Source organism: Nuphar pumila, chromosome 4, assembly GCF_984573655.1.
Source record: "Nuphar pumila chromosome 4, dmNupPumi1.hap1.1, whole genome shotgun sequence".
In the NCBI taxonomy this organism is placed as follows: domain Eukaryota; kingdom Viridiplantae; phylum Streptophyta; class Magnoliopsida; order Nymphaeales; family Nymphaeaceae; genus Nuphar; species Nuphar pumila.
The window spans coordinates 18,057,798-18,085,704 of NC_143252.1; the positions used below are offsets into that span (position 1 = coordinate 18,057,798).

The window sequence follows — 27,907 nt, forward strand, 5'->3', positions numbered from 1 at the left end:
TCCTATGTGGCAAGAGTGTGTGGGGTCAGTGATTGCTGCCCCGTGGCTATCTCGAACGGACTGTGGCCTGAAGACTCGCTCTTCTGCAGATTATAACAAAATTGTGCCACATCAAGGAGCTTCACCCAATTTTTCTGATTGGCACTAACAAAGTGTCTAAGGTACTGCTCCAGGATCCCGTTGATACGCTCTGTCTGCCCATCTGTCTGCGGATGGAAGCTAGTTGAAAACAGCAACTCAGAGCCAAGTAGCCGAAATACTTCACGCCAGAACTTGCCCGTGAAGCGAGCATCATGATCACTCACAATGCTCTTTGGTATGCCCCAGTGCTTCACCACATGCTTTACGAACAACTCTGCAGTCTTCTATGCAAGGCATTCCTTAGAAGCTGGGATGAAGGTGGCATACTTTGAGAAACGATCAACCACCACCAAAATAGACTGAGGCCCTCTACCTTTGGCAGACTAACAATAAAGTCCATGGAGATGCTATCCCAAGAACGTTCTGGAATTGGTAGAGGCTCAAAGAGACCGGCAGCCTTCTGGTTTGTCCCATTATCTTGCTGGCAGATGAGGCATGTCCGCACATACCCCTCAACGTCGTCTCTCATCTGCGGCCAATAGTAGCCGCGCTCAAGGAGTGCTAAGGTCCGCTCCTGACCAGGATGGCCGGCCCATAGTGTATCATGGCACTCCTTGAGTAGCTCTCGGCGAAGGCTTCCCCACCGTGGTACAAAGATGCGTCCCCCTTTTGTTACGAGGAGGTCATCCTGTAGCCAAAATCGCCGAGTCTTCCCTGCCTGCGCCAGAGAAACAAGGTGTTGTGCGGTCGGATCCTGCTGCGTACCATCGCGGATGCGACTCAGCAATGCACCCTCCAAATGCACTTCAGAAGACTCCGCACGCGCAGCTGCCAGTTCAGCCCTACGGTTCAGGGCATCTGCCACAACATTGGTCTTTCAAACCTTGTACTCCAAGGCAAAGTCGAACTCAGCCAAAAACATCTGCCATCGAGCTTGTTTAGGTGTCAACTTCTTTTGTGTCTGAAAATAGCTCGTGGCCACATTGTCCGTCTTAACGACGAACTCGGCACCCAAAAGGTAGTGCCGCCAGGTCCTGAGGCAATACACAATGGCGGTCATCTCACGTTCGTGCACTGTGTAACGCCTCTCTGCATCATTCAGCTTGCGACTCTCATATGCGATCGGATGACCATCTTGCATAATAACTCCGCCAATGGCAAAGTCTGAGGCATCAGTGTGGACTTCGAAGGGTCTCGAATGATCAGGTAATCGCAGCACTGACTCCCTCACTAAGGCTTTCTTCAAGCCATCAAAGGCATCTTGGCACGCTCCTGTCTAGAGCCATACCCGATTCTTCTTTAACAAATCCGTGAGGGGCGCAGCAATAAGGAAATAACCTTCGATGAAACGCCGATAATAGTTTGCCAAACCGAGGAATAACCGCAATTCTGGCACTTTGCTTTGCGGAACCCATTCCTGGATGGCCCTTATCTTCTGCCCATCCATACGCAGCACACCAAGCCCCACAACGTGGCCAAGAAAGCTGATCTCCTCCTGCCCGAAGAGACACTTCTCTCGTTTGACACAAAGGTCATTCTCCTTCAGCACCTGAAACACTGTTCGCAAGTGCCCGACATGTTCCTTCATGTTGCTACTGTAGATCACGATATCATCCAGGTAGACTACCACAAACTTGTCTAAGTAAGGGTAGAAGATCTGGTTCATTAAAGTCGTGAACGTGGCTGGAGCATTTGTCAACCCGAACGGCATTACTAAGAATTCGTAAGCACCATAGCGGGTGACGCAAGTTGTCTTCGACTCATCACATTCGGCAATCCTCACTTGCCAGTAACCCGATCGCAGATCTATCTTGAAAAAGATACGAGCATTGCCTAGCTGGTCGAACAAGTCCGCTATCAATGGCAGTGGGTACTTGTTCTTCAACGTGATCTTATTCAAGGCAGGGTAATCCACACATAACCGTTTAGAGCCATCATGTTTCATCTGGAAAAGGACCGGGGCACCAAATGGGGCTTTTGATGGACGAACAATGCCTGCGTCCAACATCTCGTCTAACTGCCTGCGCAGTTCCTTCAGCTCAGCTGGCCCCATACGGTATGGAACCATTGCAGGAGGCTTCGCTCCCGGGGTCAACTCAATCTTGTGGTCGAACTCGCGTCTTGGCGGAAGACGCTTTGGCAATTCCGGGGGAATCACCCCCCGAAACTCCTCCAACAGTGGGGCTAGGGTCGGTGGCACTGCTGCTTCCACCTTCTCTTCCTCTGCGCGCACTGCCACTAAGAATGCCTGCTCCCCATGCTTGACACCCTTCTTTAGTTGCATTGCCGACAACACTGAAGACTTGCCTTTCTGCGTAAGGCACTGCACTGTGTGGGACAGGTCTGACTCCATGATCGTCAGCGTGTTGAATTTTGGCAACATCATAACATTCTGGCTTCGCAGAAACTCATACCCAAAATCATCTTGAAATCGTCCAGGGGCACCACAGAGAAGTTGGCTTTACCGACCCAACTTCCCACTTGAATAGCCACATCCCTTGCTTCACCAAGGATGGGCTTGGCCTCAGAGTTTACCGTTTTAATGGTCCTCTGCTTTGGCCCATGCTTCAAGCCCAACCGCTCTACCTCTTCCCGCGAGACAAAGTTGTCTGTGGCCCCGGAGTCTATCATTGCTGAAGTAGACTTTCCATTCATAATAACTTCAGCGTACATGAGTTCCTTACTGACCTGCGTGTTTTTAGCTACACAACTTCTGGCTGCATTGATCGATCGCATGGCGCCCATCCTCGGTTGCATGGTCTCAGTGTCGCTGCATTCAGTATCGCTGCATTCTTCCTGTGCAGCATTGGTTTCCCTGTCGTCCTTTACAAGGCGCTTTGGGCATTGCCAGGCGATATGTCTATCACCACAGAACCAGCATGTCACAACCGCACCCTTGTTGCAGTTGTTATGCTTTGTGTAGTTCTGTTTCTTTTCGGATTGATGGCGTGTCGACGCCTCACCTTTATCGTTGCGTTGCTCATCCTTCTTGCCTCCGTGGACAGGCTTCTTCCCAACTTTGGTTGATGGGGTGAAAGGCTTGCGCTGAGTGTCAACTAAGCGCTCAGCCGCCACATATGCATCTTTCAAAATACGGGGGTTGCTCATTTTCACTTCAGACTGTGCCCATGGTTGAAGTCCCACAATTAACCAGTTGAGCATGTCGTCTTCTGGCATGTTAGGTATCTCCAGCATAAGCTTCTGGAACGTTCTGACATAGTCTTGCAACGAACCAGTATGTTTGAGCTCACGAACCATCCGGTAAGCCTGTCTCTGCACATTTCTTGGCATAAAGTAGTTGCGCAACTCTACTTTGAAGTCGTCAAAGGTGTCTATCACACATTGACCTCTTTCCATGTCATTGCGTTTCCGCCTCCACCAAGCGATAGCATCACCATCAAGTAAGGCCGCTGCAGCCTTGATCCTCAGATCTTCGAGGGTCACATTCTGGATATCCAAGTAGTCTTCTACTTTGAACAAAAAGTTCTCAATGGCCTTGCTGTCGCGAGAACCATTGAATTTTGCGGGTCTAGGTACATCAATCTTTGATGGTCTCTCACCATTTCCGCCATTTAGGGTCACCGTCCGCTGCAACGTACGGTTCCTCAACTCAAGATCGGTCACTGTAATCGTCAACGAAGTGACCTGCCCCATTAGTAAGTTCACCTGCTCTTGCAGGCTCGCCACCACATCATTCAATCCATTGAATGATTCACATGCGCGTGAAATCGCTTCATGATGTGAAGTCACATCTTCCACCAGCTTGTTAACAGTTGCAGCCAACTCTTCTTGGCCCCGAGGTAAACCCATCTCCTCAGCTTCGGCAACTGCCTTGCCTTTGGTGTTGCGCAAGTGTTGATAAGACGCCACGATGTCTTGCTCACAAATCGCAGCCTGTCGGCGTGTCTGTCGACACCGACTCCGGAGTCCCTTCCCCAGCACGAAAACGGGCTCTGGTACCACTTGTCACGGGCCTATTTCCTTCAATGGGCCAGCGCGGCGCGACGGTCCTTCCTCACCGCCGCAAGCCTACTCGTCAGCTCGCTTGCCGGTCGCGGAAGCTTGTGATCAGAGAGCAAGGGAGAGAAGTTGCAATCACAACGAGGGTGAACAAAAGAAAGCTCAACGCATTTACTTCATTCACAATTTTGCCCGCAGGCTATTACAGTTCAAGTATACGGGCTGCCCCTTCGGGGTATTGATTCACCCTCGTTGTGTACATTGTAAGTCGCAAGGGAACAGAGGCAGTCATGAAGAGAAACTAGGTGTAGCATCATGGCAGATGGGTGGACAAATAGAAAGTCAAGAACTCTGATAAATTTTCCTAACTATTGCTCCAAAGGAACCATATTTTTGAAATCAATTGATTTGTCGGATACGCCCAAGACAGCAGATGTATTGTTAAGGGTTTTTGACCAGCTTGTAGAAGAGTTTCAGCCTCAAAACATTGTACAGTTCATTACTGATAATTGAACAAATTATAGGGTAGCAGGTAAAGAATTGGTAGAAAATTTTGGGTCATTTTTTTGGACCATGGGTGTTGCCCATTGCATAGACTTCATACTTAAGGACATTGGCAACATGGATGAGGTACATCAGACAATTGAATGTTGTCAAGAAATTACTAAATTTATTTAGAATCATGCATGGGTTTTGAGTTTAATGAGAAAGTACACAGGTGGTGCAGAGTTGATTCGTAGTGTAGTTACTAGATTTGCAATGAATTTTTTTATAGTGCAAAATTTAATAAAGAATAAAGTCACACTAAAAAAAATCATCAAATGCATATCCCCATGCACAAAAAAAACCAGAGAAATTGTAGATATTGTATTCAGAAGTGAATTCTGGGATTCATGCGTGAAGTTATTGAGAATAACTATAAATTTGGTGAAGGTGCTTCGATTGGTTGACAGTGAAGACAGAACAGTTATGGGTGATCTCTATGAGGCCATGGATAAGGCAAAAGAGGCAATTAGAGATAATTTGAAGGTGAAGAAAAATGACATATACCTATATAAAACATCATTAATCATAGGTGAACTGGGCAACTTCATCAACCTTTTCATGTTGCATCACATTATTTAAATCATAGATTTAGATACTCTCGTACTTTTAAAATGGACAGGGAAGTCGACAAGAGACTTATGGATTGCATCAAAAGGTTGAACCCTAATTATAGCATTCAAGATCAAATTCATAAGAAAATAGAAACTTATGATATTGGGAGACCTTCAGAAGTGTGAAACTGTGCCACAATGCATCCACGTAATTTATTTTGTCTATTTCAATTTTAATTTCAAATTAATATTTAGTTATTATGTTTTGTATGATTGTATATATGTTATTGTCTTATAATTGACTTCGCATTTTCTTATTTTTTCTGACATGTAGTGGGCCAGGTTTGGAAGTGATGTTACAAATCTGAGAGCCTTTGTCATTCGCATTCTAAGCTAAACATGTTGTGCAAGTGGATGCGAGAGAAACCGAAGTGTCTTCGAGCAAATTCATAGCAAAAAAGAAACTGATTGGAGCACAAAAGGCTCAATGACCTCATCTACGTTCGCTACAGCTTACAACTGAGGCAGAGGTATATAAAATTATAAAGTTTATTTGTCATTTTCATTCAAAACTCCAAATAATTTTAATTTTTTCATGTCATCTTTTTAGGCAAATAGAAAAGTTATCAGCAAGGCACAAAGAGCAACTTGATCCCATCAATTTGAAACATTTTGATGAATAAAATGCATGGATTGAATATGGGAGACGATGTATGGGTCAAACAGAAACTCTTTTGAATGAAGAGGGCATTCAGTGGATTAACATGGAAGGAGCACAAGAGGTAGATAATGAAGACCCCACGTATATTGGAGACGAAGTGGATGTCGAAGGAGAAGAAAAAGAAGATAATGAAGATGACTATGATTATTAATTTATCATGTTTTATTAAAAAACTTGTTTTGCGAGATGTTTTTTGTTTATGTAATATGAAAGTATGACTCTTGTGGTATGTAATAAAAACATAAATGCTTCATATGTGATTTTATGTATGCAGTTTGTGCAATTCACCATTATTTCATGTGACATGATTTTTTTAGAATTTTCACTAAACTTTTTTTATTTTTCTTGATTTTTTTGAACTTTGTTATTAGAAATTTACGATAAGTGTTACTATTGGGTCGATCGATACAAGTAACGATACGTTACTCACAACCTTAGAATAAACATCTCTTGTCTACATATAATGGCACTTAAAATAAGTGTATCAGCTTCTAGAACAAGAGTATTATCTCAATGCCACTTATGGGCTAAACAAACATTCAAAAAGTGTGAACAAATATCTCTTGTCTACATATAATGACACTTAGATATGAGGCATAACTGGAGGAAACAAAAGAGATAAGACACTTTGTAATGAAAAACAAATTAATGCCATTAAAAAAAATAAGAATATCAATCTTTCAAAACTCTATGGTTTTAAAAACATAACAACCATCACAGAAAATGGTTACACAAATAAATGAGTGGCAAAACACACTCATAGAAACCAAGGTCAATCATCTGACTATTAGTCAAATACTTATACTGACTAGACGACATGAGGTGCACACACAACTCACCCCAATGACCAACTCAGATTTTCAACAACAATGACTTCAAAGGCCAATCAACAATCAATCAAACCCAAGGTAAATGACAACAAGTGACTCAAAAACTTGAGAATCTAGATTGATAAAAATGACTTGAGGTGCATACATAAGTCACCTTAAGAGCTAACTCTGACCCAATATCAAGGCCAAAAAAAATGATGCATTATATAAAATTCAGTGATAGACAATTCAAATGCCATAAAAAGACAATACATACTCACGAAAATCATTTTCCAAAAAGTGATTTCATGAAAGAATAAATAAATAAATTTTCAAATCAAATCCAATAAAGGTAAATGAAACCTTTGAATGAATATAGTGCAATCATATGCACAACAAGATATCAATTGATGCAATCATATGCATGGTCAATACAAGCAAGTCTATTTATTAGATAGCAAAAACATACAACATTAGAGATGGTCAAATCATATAGAGATTTTCAAAGAACAAATAAACAACATATATTTAGAGATTCAATAGCATTCATAACTATCACCAATCATGAACCCACACATGTCACACAAGAAATTTTATCATAATGCAACAAATATAAAATTTCTAAGGAGCATGTAAAAAAATATCATAATGCACAAGAATCTTCTAAGAGTTGCAAAAGTTTGCAAGCACTCACACACCTCAAACAAGAGGCAAAAACAAACCCAGAAAGAGGGCATACGCACAATAGCCACTTAGGGGATTAGAAGAGCACTCACAATATGAAAAACATATAATATTTATTCACTAACAAATGCACACAAAAATGCATAATACGTTCAAAAATATTATATGCATGCGTGATGACAAATTATAATTATTTCATCCAATAGTAATCATATAGACCAGAGTTGCCACTTGAGGAAGCGGGAACGGGAAGCAATACGAGAAGCAGAATTGAAAAGCAAGGTACTTTCAAAATTTTAGGAAGCAGGAAGCATGAGACGACTTAGAAGTGAACCAAGAGTCATCTCGGAAACGACCTAGGAAGCGAACCGAAAGCAAGGAAAAAGCGAAAAAAGAGAAAAAATACAAAAAAAAATAAAAAAAATGGGGAAGCAAGGGGGAAGCATGCTTCCCATTTTTTGGGTGTGCTTCCCAGCACATTTCGGAAGCGCGGCAATTCGCGCTTCCGAAACGCGCTTCCCACTACTAAGGGCACTTCCGGTAACCTTGATATAGACTACTTATGGCATATACCTAAGAATATAATGCAAGAATTATACACAAGCCATCAACTTGAGAATAATTTTTACTCAATAAGACATTTTTCAAAAAAATGGCAATATCACTGAAACATACATGGAATAATACATTCACATAATGATAGAAGGACCTTATAAACACATGAAAAATATCCATATTATCACTAAAGACAATACTATGCAAAAAATTCTAAGATTCATAATCTTAAGTTCACAAAAAAATTCATGTTTGGTCACATAATTAAAATTATTAAGGAAACATCATGATACACTAAAAATCTCAAAGATAAGCCATATATACACATATATGAGCATAAGAACAAGCATACACATACACTAAAAGATATTCAAGGGAGAAATACAACATAAAAATTTAGTATTTTGAAAAACATGACACATATAAGAATATAAGAAAGTGCATACTTTCGTAAAATATAATTTTTCGATGTACATATCCATAATCTAAAACATATGCTTTATACATCAAAAGATAACAAATCATAATTTCAGAAAGGATATTTTAATATAATCTCTTAAAAATACCTATCATACATATGAAACCAAAAGGGCCAAAGATACATAACAGAATGCGAGGACCTTGAATCCATATCATGAGTCTTTTCCAAGACCATGATGCCTTGCTCTGATATCATGTCATGAAAATGGCACAAATCCCAATGCACTGTGAAATGAATACCAAGAACCAAAAATACAACATATTTAAATGCATACTCACCATAGAAGAAACAATAGAACACAAGAATTATAAAATGAATAATTTTATCAAGTATGAAATTTAAATAATACAAAAAAATTTGTAAAAATACAAACACTCAAAAGCCTAAAAACTACCCATCACTCTTTCAACCCATACACTTGCACACACCCACACCTTTATAGAAAAAAAGAGGGGAGAGAAGAGAGACAACAAGGGGGAAAAGGGAGTACCCTTCTAGCTGTTGGAGCTAGACCAACGGCTAGAATTCTAACCATTAGGCTAGCCTCCAACAACTAGAAGAGAAGTCAACCTAGGTTGACTAAGATATATAATATATATATATATATTATATACAAATAAATATATATATATATATATTAATCTATATATGTATATACATATACATATATATACAAAGAAAATGGCATTCATCTTAACAGTTTCCATTAATAATGTGCCCTTAGTATATCTATCTCCTAAAAACTCAAATTTAGTCCCATTAGTACTCAACTCAGCTAGGGCCTGGGTTGTTGTAGGAAAAAATTTCTTGGTGGAGTGTGAACCAAATTCTGACCTCAAGGCCATCAAAAACTCAGTGAGATTTGTCCTATCTCTTCCTCTCTTTTACCTAATAGGATCTTTGTATAGAAACCCCGAATGGCTTTGTGTTCATGCCTAAGCTCTCTTAGCTCTTACACTAACTAATACTGTTGTGTCAAGTTAGCCTGTTGATACACCTAAAGTATTTTCTTCTATAAAGGGTCCCTCCAAAATTTATCAATTCATTCATTGCGTAATTTTGTCCCAATCATATCTTTTAAATCACCTAGTACCCCGCACCAACCTTTTTATATTCCACAGATGTCTGGTTTGTATGTTTTCCAAACCTGTGTAGAAGGAAGAACAACTGCATTTTATTTATTCCTTACCACCATAGGCGGCCAGCTGTTTTTGAAGCACAATTTCCACCACCACCACCAAACCCATAAAATAAATCCCATGCCCCAAAATGCAATTGATCTTCCTAACTAGTCCTAACCTAGACTCCTTTAGAATTGCCTTGACTAAATCTTGGGCTGCACTCCATCTAGATAGATCCTAGTTGCTGTCATGTGAGCCCGGCCACCTTCATCTCAATAGAGTTCGCATGGACCATGTCATCTTCGATGATGTCCCATGGCTTGATATCATCCAGTTGCCTATGATGCTTCACTTGGTTGAGTCATGCAACCCCAATTGGCTCCCATCTTCCATAACAAATCCCCAGATCCAATCCAATCACAAGGAGAATTGTGTATGTTTACAAGATTGGATCCTTAAATCTATCCTAGCCCTGAATTACAAAACAAATCCAACAATCCAGTCCAAGCCCCGATTACAAAAATATGTCTGAATATCTCGTTTGGATCTTTTAACCAAACAAAAACCCAGATCCATTTGAATCCAGGCACGCCTCGGTACGACAGGTTCGTATCACATGCATGTTCACTAAATTAATACCCAAGAAAATCAGATTGGAATCCTGTAAAAAATCTGAAATGGCAGGCACCAATTATCAGATTCCATAAATACACTAGAGATTATAGCAATGCAACTGCCTTTGTGAACTTACTGAGGCTTAAAATGAAAAGAACAGCAGAATGTATGGTAAAGGTACACTATATTCCTCCAAAGTCAGTTATCTATCTAAGAATATGATTGGCTCTTGAGGAAAACACTGTGCAACAATGTAACCCACTATTTCACTCCAACTTTTAGAGTATGTTGGTTGTCACTTGAAACTTTAGCAGCTGTTATTAATTATATGAGACAGTAAGATTATCACATTAGATGGTGTGTAGTTGCATTTGTTATTCAGTTTAGGAATTTTGATGCTTTGAACTTTTCAAATTTTGATACGAAATAGATCAAGCAATTTTATTAGGAACAGCTCGTAATATATTGATGCAGTCAAATGAGGCAGCTGGATGGTTGGGCTGCACTGCACTATCATAACCAAGGGTCTCAGCTTGCTTATCAAAAAAGTAGATATACAGTGATACTTACAAAATTTCATGTTTCACTCAAAAATGTATGTATATGTATGTCTTTATGATGTATGCATATATCTGTGTATGTGCATATGTATAAAGAGATACAAACAGAGAGTGAGAGAGGAGGAATCTGTGTGTGTGTGTGTTTGAGTGTGGAATTGATGTGTGCGCATACTTGAACAGCAAAGAACAGACCTTGAGGTTACTAACAATGGACTGGGCGTCAGTGTCATGTGGCTGTAAGTCATAATCAGAAAGAAGAGGCAACAAGGAAGAAACAAAAATGGAACGTTCTTGCTCTGCAACCTGAACATAACAAAAGAATTTACAGCAATATCAGAAACAGAGAGAACATGATCAAAGTTCCATGCTAAACAATATACATAGCAAGTAAAACCAACCTGAATGTTATAAAAAAGAAAAGATAAAGATGGAAGGACATCTCATGATACCAAAACTCCTAATTCAAATATAAGGTAAAGCAACTATAAGCATCTTGATGAAGTATAAAGCAAACAGAAGGATTCTCTAAAGTTAATAAAATATCTCAAGTGGTCTTTCCAATACAATTCACACCACATATTTGCAGATTGTCAGTATTTCATAATCAACCTCATTCAATACCCCTATGGTGCATGGATCGAGAACACATTGCTTCGAAAGTAGGTTCAGGGATTTAGAAGGGATGGCTCACTGTTATCAATTGAATGAGAGAATAGGTATAACCAAGGTTGCCAAACTAGGAAACAGAAGTGGGAATCGAAATAGAACGCAAATAAAACTAAAATAAAAGTGACTATTCTTAAATTTCATGACTTTTTTAGTGTAAGAATTATTTTTTTAACAAAATCTAAAAATGATGACTGCCAATTTAGAAAAAGCACATGGAAGTGACTGAGAAGCGTGAGAGGAAACATACAAAAAAATGAAAAGTAGAGTGAGAGAACACATAAGAAGAATAGATGAAGCATGTGGAATGCATCAGAGAAGCATGGGAGAATCGAGATTCCCATCAAATTTTGGAAGTAAGGAGTATCGCGCTTCCGAAGGGAGTTTCTGGGAAGCGGGCTCCCCACCTATCTAAGAAGCTTCCGGTAACTCTGGTAATAACCATATAAGGTTGAGATGGCACGAAGGAAGCATGTAGGAGACGTTTGGCTTGTAGGGGATTATCCCTCTAACAAGCTTATGGATTAGTTTCCACCTTTTATGGACAGAACATACTTGTCAGGTTGCCCGCCTATACACCCGGGTAAGGGTTCATACATGTTTATTGTAATTAGATACTCCAAATCCAATATGTCACGAAAGTAGGATTAAAAAACAAAATCTGGTCCAATTGCATTTTCCATGTAAGAAGCAAGATGAATATATTTCAGTTCAAGATTCAATCCTACCGCATCAGATCATTTTCAACCACACCTGTTTCATAGTGGACTTCTTTATGTTTGATCCAAATGATCCTATGTAATCAGTATCCAAACTTGCCCAAACTTGAAAACGCTACTGAACACATCGTTCAAACAGACCCTAGTCTCAAACCTGGTGTATAATAACAGAATATATTGACTGAAAAATTCTAAATACATTAACGAAAATTTCAGATATATATATATATATATATATATATATATATTCTCATCTTTTTTTCTCTCTCTCTCTCTCAGCTGAAGAAGAAGACAAAGAGGAAAACAAAAGGGTGAGAAGAAGAAGAGGGGCCGAGAAGAAGAAAAAAGGAGGAAGAAGGGAAGAGAAGAAGAATGGGATCATTCATGTGCTTATCAGAGGACAGATTCAAAATGCAACCTCTCTCTCTCTCTCTCTCTCTCTCTCTCTCTCTCTCTCTCTCTCTCTCTCTCTCTCTCTCTCTCTCTCTCTCTCTCTCCACGAGGGAAAAAAATCTCCAGCCAATGCTTCATCCATTACTCAAAGGACTCTTGTACCAGCAGCGGTCAGTTTTCAAGCATGCAGACTTGTTATTCAATAGGAGGTAAACAAATAAAAAATCAAACTAAGCTGAAACTAAAATTTTGTCTCAGCTTTTGGCTGTTATCAAATCCAATACTTCATCTAAATCACACTTGAATGACACCCCAAAGCCATGAAAGGGGATGATTTTACACTGAGCAAGTATTACCTTCATGAGGCAAAAAGTGACATGGCAGAAGGTTTATGAAGTTCATACTTCATACTACATATGATTATCCATTTTTTATATGCAGAAATCAAACAGCACTACAAGCAAATAGCAGCAAAAAGTTTCCTGCAAGCATTTACTATACCATAACTAGAAAAGAGGTATTACTTCCAATGCATAAGCTAGCCGTATGTTCTCCCCAATTATATCCTGTCGGTAAGAGATAGCCTTGGATGCAGCATCCAACAAATCCTGCTGCTGTTGATCGAATGCCTGATCATATATTTCCAGATTTAGATGGACACAAGTTACAGAGGATAATTACACATTGATATCCACCCCTATTATAAGAAACTAATAAAGTATGAGATAGTTGAAAATGATGATCCCCTGAGTGTTAAAATGTATCATTCAACATTTGTAATATTATATATATTTTATATATATAAAGTATAATACATATTCATATATGGTATATATGCATATGTATTATCCTAATTATATATATAAAATATATATTTCTCTATTTATAGGCATAGGGGTAGTTTAGACATTTCCAGTTTTACGCATATTCCATTTGGAATATGTTTGTAATTTTATCTTTTATTTTATTTTTTATTTTTTCCTTTTTCGTGGTTTGCGCAACCTAGGGTGGCTCCCCAAAGAGTCGTTGGGGAGCCCCCAACGGTCACAAATGTGACCGTTGGGGGCTCCCAACGACTCCTTTGGGAGCCCCCTAAGTGGCTCCTTTCTTGTGTTATAAATAGGGGTCTCCCCCTTTGTTTTTTTATATACTTGAGGGAGCTTATGCTCCATTGTAATGGGGTTTTTACCCCTTCTCCATTATTCTTCAATGATATGCAACTTATGACTTTATGTCATATTTTTCCCTTTTTATGGGTTTTATGTGTTAGCACATTATGTGCTTATGTTGTTTCCCTTTAATGGGTATATTTGCACTCCACGTGCATAAGTATGGGTTCATTATTGAACCCAACGTATTCCAAGTCACTTTCTAACACTGAGAATATCTTGACATTTTCGAAATTTCAATGGATTTAAACTTTATCGGACAGAATAATATAATGAGAACACCAAAGCTTAGAAGAAAAAGTTTCTCATTCTACATAAAATTTTCCCACTTAAATTATGCCATATAATCTTTTATTTTTTATTTTCCCACTTAAATTATGCCCTAAAAAGGAACCGTCAAGATATCTGACTCATGAGATATTTCCTGAAATTGATGTGTGACATAGTTAACTACTTACAGTGCGCATATAAGAAATCTTTTTCTCTAGCACGCATTTTTCATTGCGGATTTGTGCCTCCTGTTAATAGAAAAATTGTTAGCTGCAACTTAGTTTGAAGAATCAAACATGATAAAATATCAAATAAAAGTTATATTTTATCAAGCAGATCACGTGTTAACCAACTACTCCCTCCTGACCTTCATAGCATAGTCTGCAATATGTTTTCGCAGTTGCATTATCTCTTCATCACGTTCTCTAATTTTGGGAATCAAATCCTACAACATAGATCAACATTTATCAGGAACAGATGACTGTTTGTTGACATACACATCTCATGAATATACCTGTTTACAAAGCGCCATGTTAGTCCCTTCTTGAACTTGCATCATCCCATGAGTAGGCACATTAGAACTAAGATTATATTCTGCTTCGCTCAGGTTCCTGTTTGCAGTTTCCAGGGGTTCTCAAGCATTTTAACTCATAAAAAAGCAAAATTGTTACATACATCTCTATAGAATGAGAGAGAACCAACAGCCAAGTAGTGCTCAACACACAAAGTGTCACTAAAACAATGAAGAAAACCTTGAGGAAGACGAAGGCGGTTGAGAGAAACCCATATCAGCAAAACCCTTAAATGTGCCATTTGAACTGCATGCCTGATCATAATGTTGGCCGGCATAAGCTTGTAGAATGGAGTCACGATCTCCTGGAAGCATACCTTGGCAGACAACCAGTGTGCCAGGTGAATTCCTTACAGGACTATCACCTGTCCAGACGGTCTTCTCCATACCCTGTCTGACAGCAGAATCTGAATGCATTGCATAAGATTCCTGTGTAGGCCCATGTGCATCACTTGAACCAGCAGCAGAATGGACCAGAGCTCCATCAGATCTCTGCTGGAAAAAGAAAAAGCAGGATTCTCCAAATTTCATATGAAGTCTGACCAATCGGTAATAAAGCAAACTAGAAAATCCAGAAATTTCATGAGTAAGCTGCAATTGGTGCCGTCAGTTATAGAGGTGAGCAGAACTTAGAATGGAGAGTTCTGTGACAACACAAAAATGGGCAACACTTAATGAATCGTTCTGCAACGGCACACATTAGGCCCTCGTTAGTGTATATACCAATGTTGTATCGTACGATACGTATCATAACTATGGCCTAACTCGATACGATACACACTCGTATCGCATTGTATCTGCATCAGTTGTATCGCATGATACAGCCCTGTAACATTTTGTACCGTATAGTCTGATACAGGTGTATTGTACGATATGTGTCTGGAGCACTTGCCGAAACCCAACTTTTTAATTTTGGGTTTTAAAGACCTCCCTAAGGCTGATTCTCTCACTTGTGTAGAGGCCTTTAGAGGAGAACCCACACACTCTAAGAGGCGTGAGAGTGATTTGGGGCCAATTCGTGCACAAGGGAGAGGGCTTTTGTGGATTTCTCATGTAAGAGTACATTTTCATCTTTTTTTCATTCAAAGAGTAGGCTAACGTAACAAATCTGTATTCTTTGCTTCCCATTGAATTTTTTTGGGAGAAGATGACATCAAATGATCTAGGATGCTAATAGGGCACACAAGTAATGAGTGAAAACCGATTGAAAATCGAGTGCAACTATTGCCATCATATTGTTTTGGGTGGTATCATTTGGTTGAAGCATCATTTAGCCGGAACACATCACAATTTTGCCCCTGCATGTCAAGGGATATGCCGAATGTCGTGAAATGGCAATATCAACAATTACTCATTGGTCTGAAAGAAAAAAGACAAGAAAAAGAGATGAGGCGGAAACGGGTTATGTGCAACCCAGGGAGGATGTGCATGACGAATATGAGCTCCTTATTTTTTATCCCACAAACCCTAGCATAACATCAAGAGAAGAAGGGTGATGATGATTGAGGTTAGATTTTCAAAAAACTTAGTTATTTAACACTTAAGTGCTATGTAACAGGGATTCGGCTAGCAGGGTGCCGCACCCGCGTCGACGCGACTCGATGCGGGTGTGGCATCAGGTGCGGTCAACCCGACCCTGGGTGCGTTGACCGTACCCAGGGTCATTTCGATCCATTTTTTTGGATTTTTTTTTAAATTGCCTTATGAAATGGGCTACTAAATTTATAAGGGGGGGGGGGGGGCGCTGCCCCCCTATAAACCCCCGCCAGGGGCGGCCCCCCCTAGACCACCGCCCGCTGACCGCACAGCGGGACCTGCGTCGAGGGGAACCCCCGGATCCCCATTATATATATATATATTACATTTTTGCCCCTGCCGCACCTAGGTTTTTTGGAAGTGCCGAATCCCCGCACCCATGTGACATAGCTTAAGTGTTCATAAACTTTGTTGTTTTGTTTTTGTTTATATAATATAAAAGTATGAGTCTTGTGGCATGTTCATAATTGCCAGATATTTAATATTTTACATCGTTCTTGTAAGATGTACATGCAATATTATCTATATTAGTTGATGTTTGACGATGTCTTTATGCAGCTCATAGAGACATAAATGCTTCATCTTAGATTTTATGGTTGAATTTTGTGAAATTCATCATTGTTTCATGTGTTATGATTTTTTTAGATTTTTTGTTCATTTTTTCTGATTTTCTTGATTTTTTTGAAAAAAAATTGAAAAAAAAAATTAATTTATGACCTTTTAGGATACGCTACGATACATATGTAACATTGGTCCCAATCAATACGAGTAACGACACGCTACTTACAACTTTGGTATATACTACAGTGCTACAACACTAAATGGTTTTGAATATATTGACCAATGTCGGTAGATGCAAGCGAAGCACTTTCAAAATTTTAAGAAGCGGGAAGTGTGGGACGACTTAGAAGTGAACCAAGAGTCGTCTCGGAAGCGACCTAGGAAGCGAACCGGAAGCGAGGGCGAAGCAAAAAAAGAGAAAATAAATAAATAAATAAATATACAAAAAATGAAAAAAATGGGGAAGCGAGCTTCCCATTTAGGGAAAGTGTGCTTCCCATTTTTTGGGTGTGCTTCCCGGCACGTTTCGGAAGCACGACGTTTTGCGCTTCCGAACCGCGCTTCCCCACTACTAAAGGCGCTTTCGGTAACCTTGGTTGGCCAAGAGTGATGACCACCAAAAAGTCATTTATATTGAGCCGCACTTGTTACTAGGGCTGGGAAACAAATCAAGCAGCTCGTCGCTCGGCTCGGCCTGAATAAGTTCATGGTTGAGTCATGTAGATGGTAAACTGATCCAGCAACTCGTTTACCTGAACCAGTCAAGCATGAATAGATTGTGAGGCTGCTCGGCTCTGATTGGTTTGTGCAGAGGCCATATATAGGTTTTAAGTATACATTATAACATAAAAATCTGTCACGAACAGTTGATTGAGTTTCAAGGTTTGTACCCCATTGTTCTCATGTCGATGACAGTTCAATTCTTTTTGCATGATCAAGCTCAGGCATGTCATGAAATCGAGCTCGGCTTGACTTGCCATGAGCTCCAAGCTAAGCCGGAGCTGGGTTTAGAGATAAATGAGCAGAACTTGAACACACTCCATTTGGTTCTCGTTTACCAGCATTATTAATCATGCTTTATCATTAATGGATGGTGATAAAGTTTATCACCCCGTTCGCAGCTGTTTTGAACAATAAAAAAACTTAGGAGCAGACGCCAGCCATTTTGAACAATGAAAAAAATTAGGAGCAGATCTGGTGATAAGCACAAACCAAATCCAAGTAAGACCACAATGGTGATGCCCTAATCCAAATCGAATTCAGTCCGAACAGGTGGTTAGGGCAGATCTATAACATCATCTATTAAAGATTCTATCCACCTGTCTTCAACAATTGTCAAGTTTGCAGGTGGTTAGAATGTTGTCAAAAAAGCATTAGTACGAAACTGAAACCGACCCATTTAACTATTCAGATTCAAATATTTTTACCAAACCCGATTAAATTGGTTCAAGTCAGTGGGATATCTGACCCAAACCCAAACCGTTATCCCAAAATGACATGGAATAGATAATCAGCATCAATCATTTAACCGACATATTAAAATGATCTTAAACACTAGACTAGTCAAAAACATGAGTTGCCTTCCACCCCTAACTCTTTTGCAATCAAGACGACTGTTGGTTTCTCTTAAAAGTACATTCGATCATAAATTTTTGTAGTTCATCCAAAGATACCAAAAGTATATAAAACTCAACATTTTTACATGCTCACCTTGATCTTGTAAATTTTGTAAAAGCAAGTACTGAAAGGGATGAACAACAAACAGATATAATAGAGTTTGTTCTACTTTGTAAAATCGTACATCAATGAATTCAAGAGAAATGCATGCTTGGTCTATTTATGACAACCACACAACTTAATTAATTCCAAAAGTAAATAAAGATGAGAAAAAATTTAAATTATAAAAATCCCCAAACCAGGTGAAAATTTACGGCTTCAACTGAGATTACAACTTCTGAAGAAGGTTATGCTTTAGAAATAGGCTTTAGAAATATTGTTTTCCTATTCTTGTTGCACCATGAGCACTTGACATAGGGAGACGGAGACTAAGAGCCTTTTGTTCGCTCCTAAAAAACGGATACATACTACTTTCTAAAGTGCATACTCATAATCTTTGTTCCAACTTCCAACAGATCAGCAAGTATGAGTGTTTTATGGTCATTGCCCGCTTCCTATAGAGGATAGCAAGTTGCAACTGGATGAAAAACAAACAATTATGAGACTGTTTACTTGCCCTAATGCTTTATTTTAATCCATTTCTGTGTGTTGTTGGATACTATATCAATATTGATTAGAAACTTGCATTGGTATTTATGGAATCATACCAATATGTGTTTCAAATAAACACGTACCAGGAGCTTTTTAAGCCTTCATGTACCAGTACCAGTACCAGTACCAGCACCAGTACCAGTACTTGTATCTGTTTCTGACAACTATTCGATGAACCATGGAGGAGCTCATGAATCAGGCCATGGAGGGAATCTGGGGCAAAGCTATGGCACTGACAGTTTCAGAATCATTTCTTGGATCCATTAAATCTTTCTAAAGGTGAAAATAATGCAGCACTAGTTTCGTTCTTCATGCACACACTCAGAAATATATCTTTGGAAAAATAATGAGTTTTTGTAATTTAAATAAGATAGGATAGGCACATACACAATTATCAAGTTCTCGCCTAGCTTGCAGTTCAGCCCTCAAGTGCTCGTTCTCCCTCAACTGCATGAAAAGAACAGAAATATGTAACAAAAATAATTAAGAACTTTGGTGGAAACAGCTCCGCATCCCTATGTCTGTTTAAAAGTTTCAAATGTGAGGAGAAACAGACACAATAATCCTGATAGAAGTAATGACAGACTGATTTGAGACCAATCATTAAAATGTGATTATAAACTCCAGCAGATAAGAACAGAGCATTTGGCAGGTATCTCAAAGCAGAAACAACTAGAAGCACTCTTTTTTTGGACCAGGGGTTCCTTTTTGAGGAAAAATAGAGCGGAAAAGAGTTTTGGACAAAGGGAAATACGACATTCAAAATACCACCAAGGCAATGTTTGGATATACTTCGTTTAATGCCTATAAAACTAAACCGAACCAACATTTATAAATATTTATAATTAACAAACAAATTGTTTAAAATGCAGCACATACACATAAATGTGTATATGCAAATGGAACACTTAAGGAATGGATCTGATTCGGTTAGATCAAAGCAACCAGAAACACTTAAAGTATGAATCGCATTTCCTCGAGAATCCTAACTACCGAACACAAGAATCCTAATTGTTAGTCATGGAAATCCCAATTCAGTCATGATACTATTTGGATGTTAGAATTTCTTGTAAATGATAGTGACATAAGTACGACACTGGTGTTGGATTTTCTTGTAAATTTTGAGGAATGTGAACATATTTTGCTAAGTTAGTAATACACATCCCATCAAGCTCTATACCCTTTGCCAAAAACTTTTGTCCTCTTTGGTGAACCACAACACATTACCAGTTACTTTAATAACTCTCTCTCTCAACAAATGGAACAATAGAAGTCACTATTTTGACATTAAACACAGTCAATACTGTCACGCATAACCTAGACCATGTCCACAATGAATCAAAGAGCATTTAGAATCATTTTTCGTGTTAGGTCATGTCAGCCAAGATGAGCCATATACTTGGCATGTAGCCTGGACATGGATTGAACGACGTATTTTTGTGACTGGGCAAGCTCTCATATGAATAGCCTTAAATCTTTTTCAAATAATATAAAATTGTATGGATATGTTGTTTGCATAATAAAATGACTAGCATTTCTAGTTCTCATTCTCCACTACGAGTTATGTCTCTCTTGATTTCAACATGCCTAAGCCCAATTCTCAAATCTTGGATAATGTTGAGAAGTGTGCTTACCCAAAATCTTCCTCTCATCCCTTTGATTGGTCTCGCTTATGCCCATGACCCAAACGATTCAACGTCGGTATAACGTGGCTTGTAGTTAAGATGGTTTGTCGCCTTGAACCATTCACCAACTACACTATCCTAAAAAAAAGAAGGCAATAAGTCCACTACAACTAATGAGTTGTTTGGAAGATATGAAGTTATGCTATCAAAGTCGCAGTTTCCGGCCAATCCTTCACAAACTTAAAGGCCACAAGCTCCTTACATGTACTTGAAGCCCCCACATCCCAACCAGGTTGGCAAACTCAACAAGTCAACTCGGTTGACTTAGTGACTCAATCCGAGTTGGATACCAAATGGATGACAATTTTAGACAAACTTATTTTTAGCATAAACTCTTCTTCCACTCGAGCTGATCAAAGCGAATGCAACCGAGTGACGAGTTGTTTAAAAATCAGTCGATTTAGGTCTTGCTTATAAATTGCATCTTTTACCTGTAAGAAACCTATTTTGAGAAACAAAATCATATAATATGCCGGTTCAAAATCCTTCTCATTCATATCCTTATCATTTGTTTCCTAACATGTAGTTTTTCTGCCACTTTGCCCTCTCATCCCGTCCTCCCCAAGTCTCCAACTCCATTGCTCACAATGATGTAAGGCTGGTTAGAAAGTGGAAGGTTGGAAGCTCATAAGCTACTATTGTTAAGTCCACTTAAAAAAACTGAGTCTGACACGCGCCAGGCACGTGTCTCGGTCGGCCGTTGGTATCAGATCCATGCCAGACCCGGATCCGAGCCCAGCCCGGACCCGGCTTCTCAATCTTTCGAGAAGTTGGTTCCCCTTTTTTAGAGGAAGCAGTCTCGGGCGAAGGGCCAATGCCCTCTCTCTCTCTCTCTCTCTCTCTCTCTCTCTCTCTCTCTCTCTCTCTCTCTCTCTCTCTCTCTCTCTCTCTCTCTGACGTTTCTGTCTCCTCTCGCTGCACCGGCCGCCTTCACCCTTCGTCTCCGGCAACGCGCCGCCTGTCGCCGTTGATTTGCCGATAGGGGGCTCTGCCCCTGTCGCCGTCGATCTGCCGGCAGGGGGCTCCGCCGAGCCCCCTGTCGCTCTCATTTGTCGGCAGGGGGTGCTTGCCTCCCCCCCCCCCCCCCCCCGTCGCGTCGGTTTGCCGGCAGCGAGCGGAGCCCCCTGTCGCTGTCTGTTTGCCAACAGGGGGCGGAGCCCCCTATTGCGTTGGTTTGTCGGCAGGGAGCTCCGCCCCCTATCGTTGTCTGCTTGTCGGCAGGGGGCTCTGCCTCTTGTCGCCGTTGTTTTGCCGCCTGCCATTGTTTTGTTGTTCGTCAGGGACTGTTTCCATGTCCCTCCTTGGTGGCCAGACCCTTATTTCACCTTTTTCTTACATGCTAAGCTTTTTACGCTTGCAGGTTGCACGACGGAGCGTACAAATGTCTCGTGGCCCGAGACTCTTTGCACTTACGCCCGCAAGCGTCCAAGAACTCGCAACTCCCCAAGGTAGGGGAAAGTTGCGCGAAAGGACTTTGAATGAACAAAACTGAACTAAAGAAAAGATAATCAAACAATATATAAACGTATACATATAAGCTATATGTACGGTTTTTAACTCAAGGACGCGGTTTCGCGATCCTTGTCTTGTTTACCTTTCAGCACTTTACTTTCTGTTGTCGCCGCGCTATATGTACCTAGGCTTTACTTTCTGTTTTTTAACTCAATGGCGCGGTTTCGCGATCCTTGTCCTGTTTAATTTTCAGCACTTTACTTTCTGTTGTCGGCGCGGTATATGTAACTAGGCTTTACTTTCTGTTCTGTTCTTTAATTCAAGGACGCGGTTTCGAGATCCTTGTCCTGTTTACTTTTCAGCACTTTACTTTCTGTTGTAGTCGCGCTATATGTGCTTAGGCTTTACTTTATGTTCTGTTCTTTAATTCAAGGACGCAGTTTCGAGATCCTTGTCCTGTTTACTTTTCAGCACTTTACTTTCTGTTGTCGTCGCGCTATATGTGCTTAGGCTTTACTTTATGTTCTGTTCTTTAATTCAAGGACGCGGTTTCGCAATCCTTGTCCTCTTTACGTTTCAACACTTTACTTTTTTTGTTGTCCCGCGCTTTATGCGCCTTGGTTTTGTGCTTAGCCTGCTTGTTTATGCTTTTATTGATTCACTTCTTGCCTGCGCCACGTAGATTGTGATCATGTTATTGTTTCTACTTTTCAGGTACCTTTAGAAATCGTTGTCAGCATCTGAACTTGTTTTAAGTGTTTCCTTGTGGCTTGTGGCTATAAGCCTAGCCGCACCTCTTGGCAATGCTATGCGATGCTTTGATGTGTAGCACGAAGTGAATATGCCTCATGATATGCGAAAGAGCACAATTATGGACATCTCACTAAATGATAATCATGCGCCTTCACAGGCAAGATACTCGAGTGGGTCGAATAGACCAGGGCATGTAGAGCAAGGCGATAATGAAGAAAAACCCTTCATCGTACTTGTTCGGGTTGGTTCATCAAGAGAGAGGATGGATGGTACAAAACCTCCGATGGACAGGCCATTCATGGCTATTGCGGGCAAAGATCTGGCTTCCTCAGTCATCGGAGGTAGGGGAAATGGCGTTACCAGAAGTATCCTAGGTAGTAGTCGCTTGGCACTTCTGCAGAAGTTGGATGCATCCTTTGGCCCTGTTTAGCCTTTGGGGACTTACTCTCTTGACCATTGGTTGTTCCCTTAAGAGCGGACTCAGTCAGTTCTTCGGGGTATAATAAAATACATAGCATAATGAACCTCTGAATGGATCTCGGTTATTTCTACGTTTTATACATTGTGTGTACCCACAATGTTCAGATAATAATTAGATCACATTATGGCATGCTCACAGTTGTTCCTTCTTCTTCTTCTTGCTTTTGACTACATGCTTTTACCTTGCTACTAGTTGTTGCTTGCGATAGTTAGAAGGTATGCTTGATAAGTCTTGTTATGACTTCTTACAGTAGATTGTTCTCACTGTGATACTAGTTTACTTGAGCTCATGATGATATTCTGGTTAGCTTTGCTATTCACCTGCTTACTGCCTATTGCATCAGTTTCTGTTTGCTTAGATTTGAGCATGCTTTAGATTAGTTGTTGTTCATCTTATTTTTTTGCGCACCTACCAATTTTCAGGACTGACCTCATTTTTATAGGTGTAGGTGACAGGTAGCTCTCCTTACGGGTGGCGATGCAAATGCTACATGATCAAAGTCTCACCTCTCTCGTCGGCATTCTGGCTACCTTTTTTGGGTTTTATACTTTTGTTATTAAGGGTGGATGACTCCCCTTTTTTTTTGTACAGACAATCTTTTTATGGATAAACTCCTTTCTATTTTTTGCTCATTGTCTGGCTTAGTTAGGAAATGGGTTTGTGTTGAATCTTTTTGCTAACGTGCTCAGAAGGCTCAACTTGTGCTTTTATTTAAAACTTTGGTATCTTTAAAAATCTTTGCTGCGAACTCTGACTTTCGAAAGTAATTTCATTCAAATCTTCTTGTCTCAAGTCAAACTTCTGGGGCGTTAAAGCTATCGTGCTAAGTTGAGTTACCATTGACAGACTGAAGAGAACTTGCATCTTGCAAGTTGTTCAGGTTTATATTTATTTTGATAGTATGTTCATGTTATGCTTGAGAGGTGCCCAACAAAGGGTTTTTTTTTCTGAGACACCTGGTGGGCCCACCTTGCCAACATGGAGTCTACAGTCCAAAGAATTCGCATTTTGATAAAAGATGTGCTATGGCACTTTGTGCTCTTCCCTTCTTGAAACGAAAAATACAAGTGAGCAGAGATTAGATGTGACAGAGATTTGCATATCATTCGAACCCGAAACTTAAGATTATAATCCTAGCAAAATAACAAATAATCAAATATACAGACAACAAACAAGGCAATCAGTCCGCAAATAAATAAACAGACAAAATTCTTGGATAAAAAATAAACAGAAGATACGGAGCATAGCATAGCATGTAGAGAAGAAGACCTGTGCCTGGATCGTCAATTCTGCAGCCTCTATTGCCTTAAGAACTTGAAAGTGATACTCTCTGGATGAAGACTCATCGCCATCGCCGTTAATCCCAATCCCCTCCATCCTATGAATCAGGCTTCCCAATCCACCCTCCATTCTCCGATCGTAATCCATGGAGCTCCCCTTGTGTGATATCATGCAGATCTGGTTAGAAGCACAAAGCAAATCCAAGTATGACTGCAATGGTGATGCCCTAATCCAAATCAAAGTCTGTCCGAACAGGTGGCTAGGGCAGATCTACACCATCATCTATTAAATATTCTATCCATCCGCCTTCAGCAATTGTCAAGTTTGCAGGTGGTTAGAATGTTGTGTCAAAAAAGCGTTAGTACACCACAGGTTTCAAGTTCAAAGCTCACAGGTGCCAAAAGGAATGCTATCAGATTAACTTAATGATTTGAGTTTGAATCTGATTCCAGTCGATTTCTATCTAATAAAACTGAAACAATTATGAGCTGCATAAGACATAGAATATTCAATAATCAAGAGAATATGCTATGAATAGCATGCACATCTCACAAGAAAAACAAATATGATAAAAGTATAATATCACATATCAAACAATTATGAGCTGCAAAAGACATAGAACATTCAGTAATCAAGATAATATGCTATGAATGACATGCATATCTCACAAGAAAAACTAGATTAACAAGTGGCAACAATTGCGTTCATTTGATCTACAGGATCCATTGCAATCGATATCAGCATATTGTCCTTAACAAGGAAAGTTTTCCTAGGTTGTTCATTTGAAAATATCCAAATAAGACATTTTTGCAATATATTTATGTTTGAAATTTTCATTAGAAGATATAACATGGCACCTATTATTTTATTCCTTTAATTTATCAATTTGCCTTGATGCAAAAACTTTTATCATGCTCATTTTGTAACTAGCATACAGCAAGCACCAAACATTTGGCTCAGATCCAAGCCTAGGATATAGAGGTGGATCTTTATAATTTTTTGTCACCAACATAAATCCAAGCCTAAGTACATCGAAACATATTTTTTGTAAAAATAAGCATGTGTCTGTGTGTAACTTATAAGTGTTTTCTTTGATAAACCATGTATTGTTTATACTAACCTTATTACAGTTATATTTCCATATAATTGTACACTTGAAATCTCATTTAAGTCTTTTTCTTTCCCTTTGAGTGTGTAGATGCATGTTCAAGATTTGCTTCATCTATTGATGGAAAGTTGTCTTTTACAATAGCACTTCTTAGTCTCAAGTTTCTATAGAGATCTATATTTGGTATGAAACAATTTAACTCATACCACTTTCTCTATCTCTGTGTCTCTCTGTATATGTACAAGAAACATTGTTTATTTCCATTACTAAGTTAGTAATACACATCCCATCCCGCTCTATACCTTTTGCCAAACACTTTTTCCCTCTTTGGTGAAGAACACCAACACATTACCAGTTGCTTTAATAACTCTCTCCCTCTTTCTCTCAACAAATGGAACAATAGAAGTCACTATTTTGACACTAAACATGGTCAATACTATGTCATGCATGAACTTGACCATGTCCACAATGAATCAAAAAGCATTTAGAACCATTTTTAGTGTTGAGTCATGTCTGCCAAGATGATCCATATACTTGGCATGTAGCTTGGACATGGATTGGACGACGTATTTTTGTGATTGGGCAAGCTCTCATATGAATAGCCTTGAATCTTTTTTAAATAATATAAAATTGTATGGATATGTTGTTCGCTATGTCACAGGGACTCGGCAAAATAGATGCCGCACCTGCATCGACGCAACGCGGGTGCGCGTGCGGGTGCGGTCAACACGACCCTGGGTGCGGTCAACGCACCCAGGGTCATTTTTGTCCATAATTTGGGCGTAAAAATAATCCCCCGATGAAAAGGAGGATTAGGGCAAAAAAAAAATTGCCCTAATCTCTCCTCTCTCTCCCCCTGAGCTCGAGCACTCTCCCATCGCCGCCCCCAGCTCCGCCTCTCCTTTCGCAGGCATGTCTATCACTCTCTTCTTGGGTCGGCTGGGGAGGGGCCGAGCACCCCCCCCCCCCCCCTCTCGGTCTCTTGTTGGGTCGGCAAGGGAGGGACTGAGCCCCCCGTGCTCCCTCGTTTTTCGGCACAAGAGGGGCCGAGCCCCATCCCCATCTGGCTCTTTTTTTGGGTCGACAGGGGAGGGGCCGAGCCCCTCCCCCATTTGTTTTTTTTTTGGGGGTCGACAGGGGAAGGGCCGAGCCCCTCCCCCATCTGTTTTTTTTTTTTTTTTTTGGGTGGGGGGGGGGGGGGGGGGGGGGGGGTCGACAGGGGAGGGGTTGAGCCCCTCCCCCATATGTTTTTTCTTTGGGTCGACAGGGGAGGGGCCGAGCCCCTCCCCCATCTATTTTTTTTTTTTGGTCGACAGGGGAGGGGCCAAGTTCCTCCCCCATCTGTTTTCGTTTTTTTTTTTGGATCCATCTGTTTTTTTCTTTGGGTCGACAGGGGAGGGGCCGAGCCCCTCCCCCATCTGTTTTTTTCTTTGGTTCGACAGGGGAGGGGTCGAGCCCCTCCCCCATCTGTTTTTTTTTTGGGTCGACAGGGGAGGGGCCAAGCCCCTCCCTCAGCTGTTTTTTTTTTTTGGTCGACAGGGGAGGGGCCGAGCCCCTCCCCCATCTGGCTCTTTTTTGGGGTCGACAGGAGCCCCTCCCCCATCTGGATTTTTTTTTGGGTCGACAGGGGAGGGGCTGAGCCCCTCCCTCATCTGGCTCTCTCTGTTTTCAGGAGGGGAGGGCCCGAGTTTCCCTCGCTCTAGCTCTCTTGTTGGGTTGGCAGGGGAGGGGTTGAGCCCCCCCTTCTCCCTGTGTTTTCGAATTTATTTGAAAATTTTAATGTATTTTTTTTTGTGTTTTCAAGATAAAAATGACGGATAAAAGGAAAGGACTTGCGTCATCCTCATCCCAACATGTGAGTTCTGCGGCTAGTTTTGCTAATAGTTGCAGTGGGATTGATGATGTGGGGCCACTATGGGTACATGTAGATAAACTTGCAAAAACTAGAGAAGGAGGTGGTGGAAACAAGAGATTTCGATGCAAGATCTGCGAAAGAGATTTTGTTGGGTCTTACACAAAAGTGAAGGCTCATTTGTTGAAGATACCAGGACATGGCATTTCAGCTTGCAGGAAAGTTGATGAGGCAATGCGAAGACAATACAAGAAGAATATGAGAAGAGAAAGGCAATGGCCGATTCTTCTGCAGTCAGTGTGCCATTTGCAAGCCACCAAGAAGATGCTGAAAAAAAAAAGTCAATGTAGGAGGTAGAGGAACGATACAAACAGCATTCAATACATATGGAAGAGAAGAATTGGATAGAAAAGTTGAGAGGTATTTTTATTTTGGTTCACTGACATTTAATGCGGCTA

At 40.3% G+C, this 27,907-nt stretch overlaps 1 protein-coding gene across 5 annotated transcripts in view; it reads right to left on the minus strand.

Annotated features, from left to right (window-relative positions):
* Positions 1–27,907, minus strand: part of LOC149839546 (uncharacterized) — a 148,957-nt gene that overhangs the window by 116,289 nt on the left and 4,761 nt on the right. For 2 of the 5 annotated variants that reach the window (XR_016431330.1, XM_090002612.1), the window contains exons 2-9: positions 24,478–24,795; positions 19,225–19,284; positions 14,654–14,967; positions 14,416–14,512; positions 14,269–14,346; positions 14,090–14,149; positions 12,987–13,091; positions 10,877–10,987 (exon numbers count right to left, since the gene is read on the minus strand). Coding sequence is in view for 4 of the 5 variants with exons in the window: in XM_090002612.1 (XP_089858738.1) it covers positions 10,877–10,987; positions 12,987–13,091; positions 14,090–14,149; positions 14,269–14,346; positions 14,416–14,512; positions 14,654–14,967; positions 19,225–19,284; positions 24,478–24,660 (1,008 nt within the window). In the remaining variant the exon portion in view is untranslated. The remainder of the gene's footprint in view (positions 1–10,876; positions 10,988–12,986; positions 13,092–14,089; positions 14,150–14,268; positions 14,347–14,415; positions 14,513–14,653; positions 14,968–19,224; positions 19,285–24,477; positions 24,796–27,907) is intronic. The other 3 variants (XM_090002613.1, XM_090002614.1, XM_090002615.1) reach the window with 3 other exon arrangements.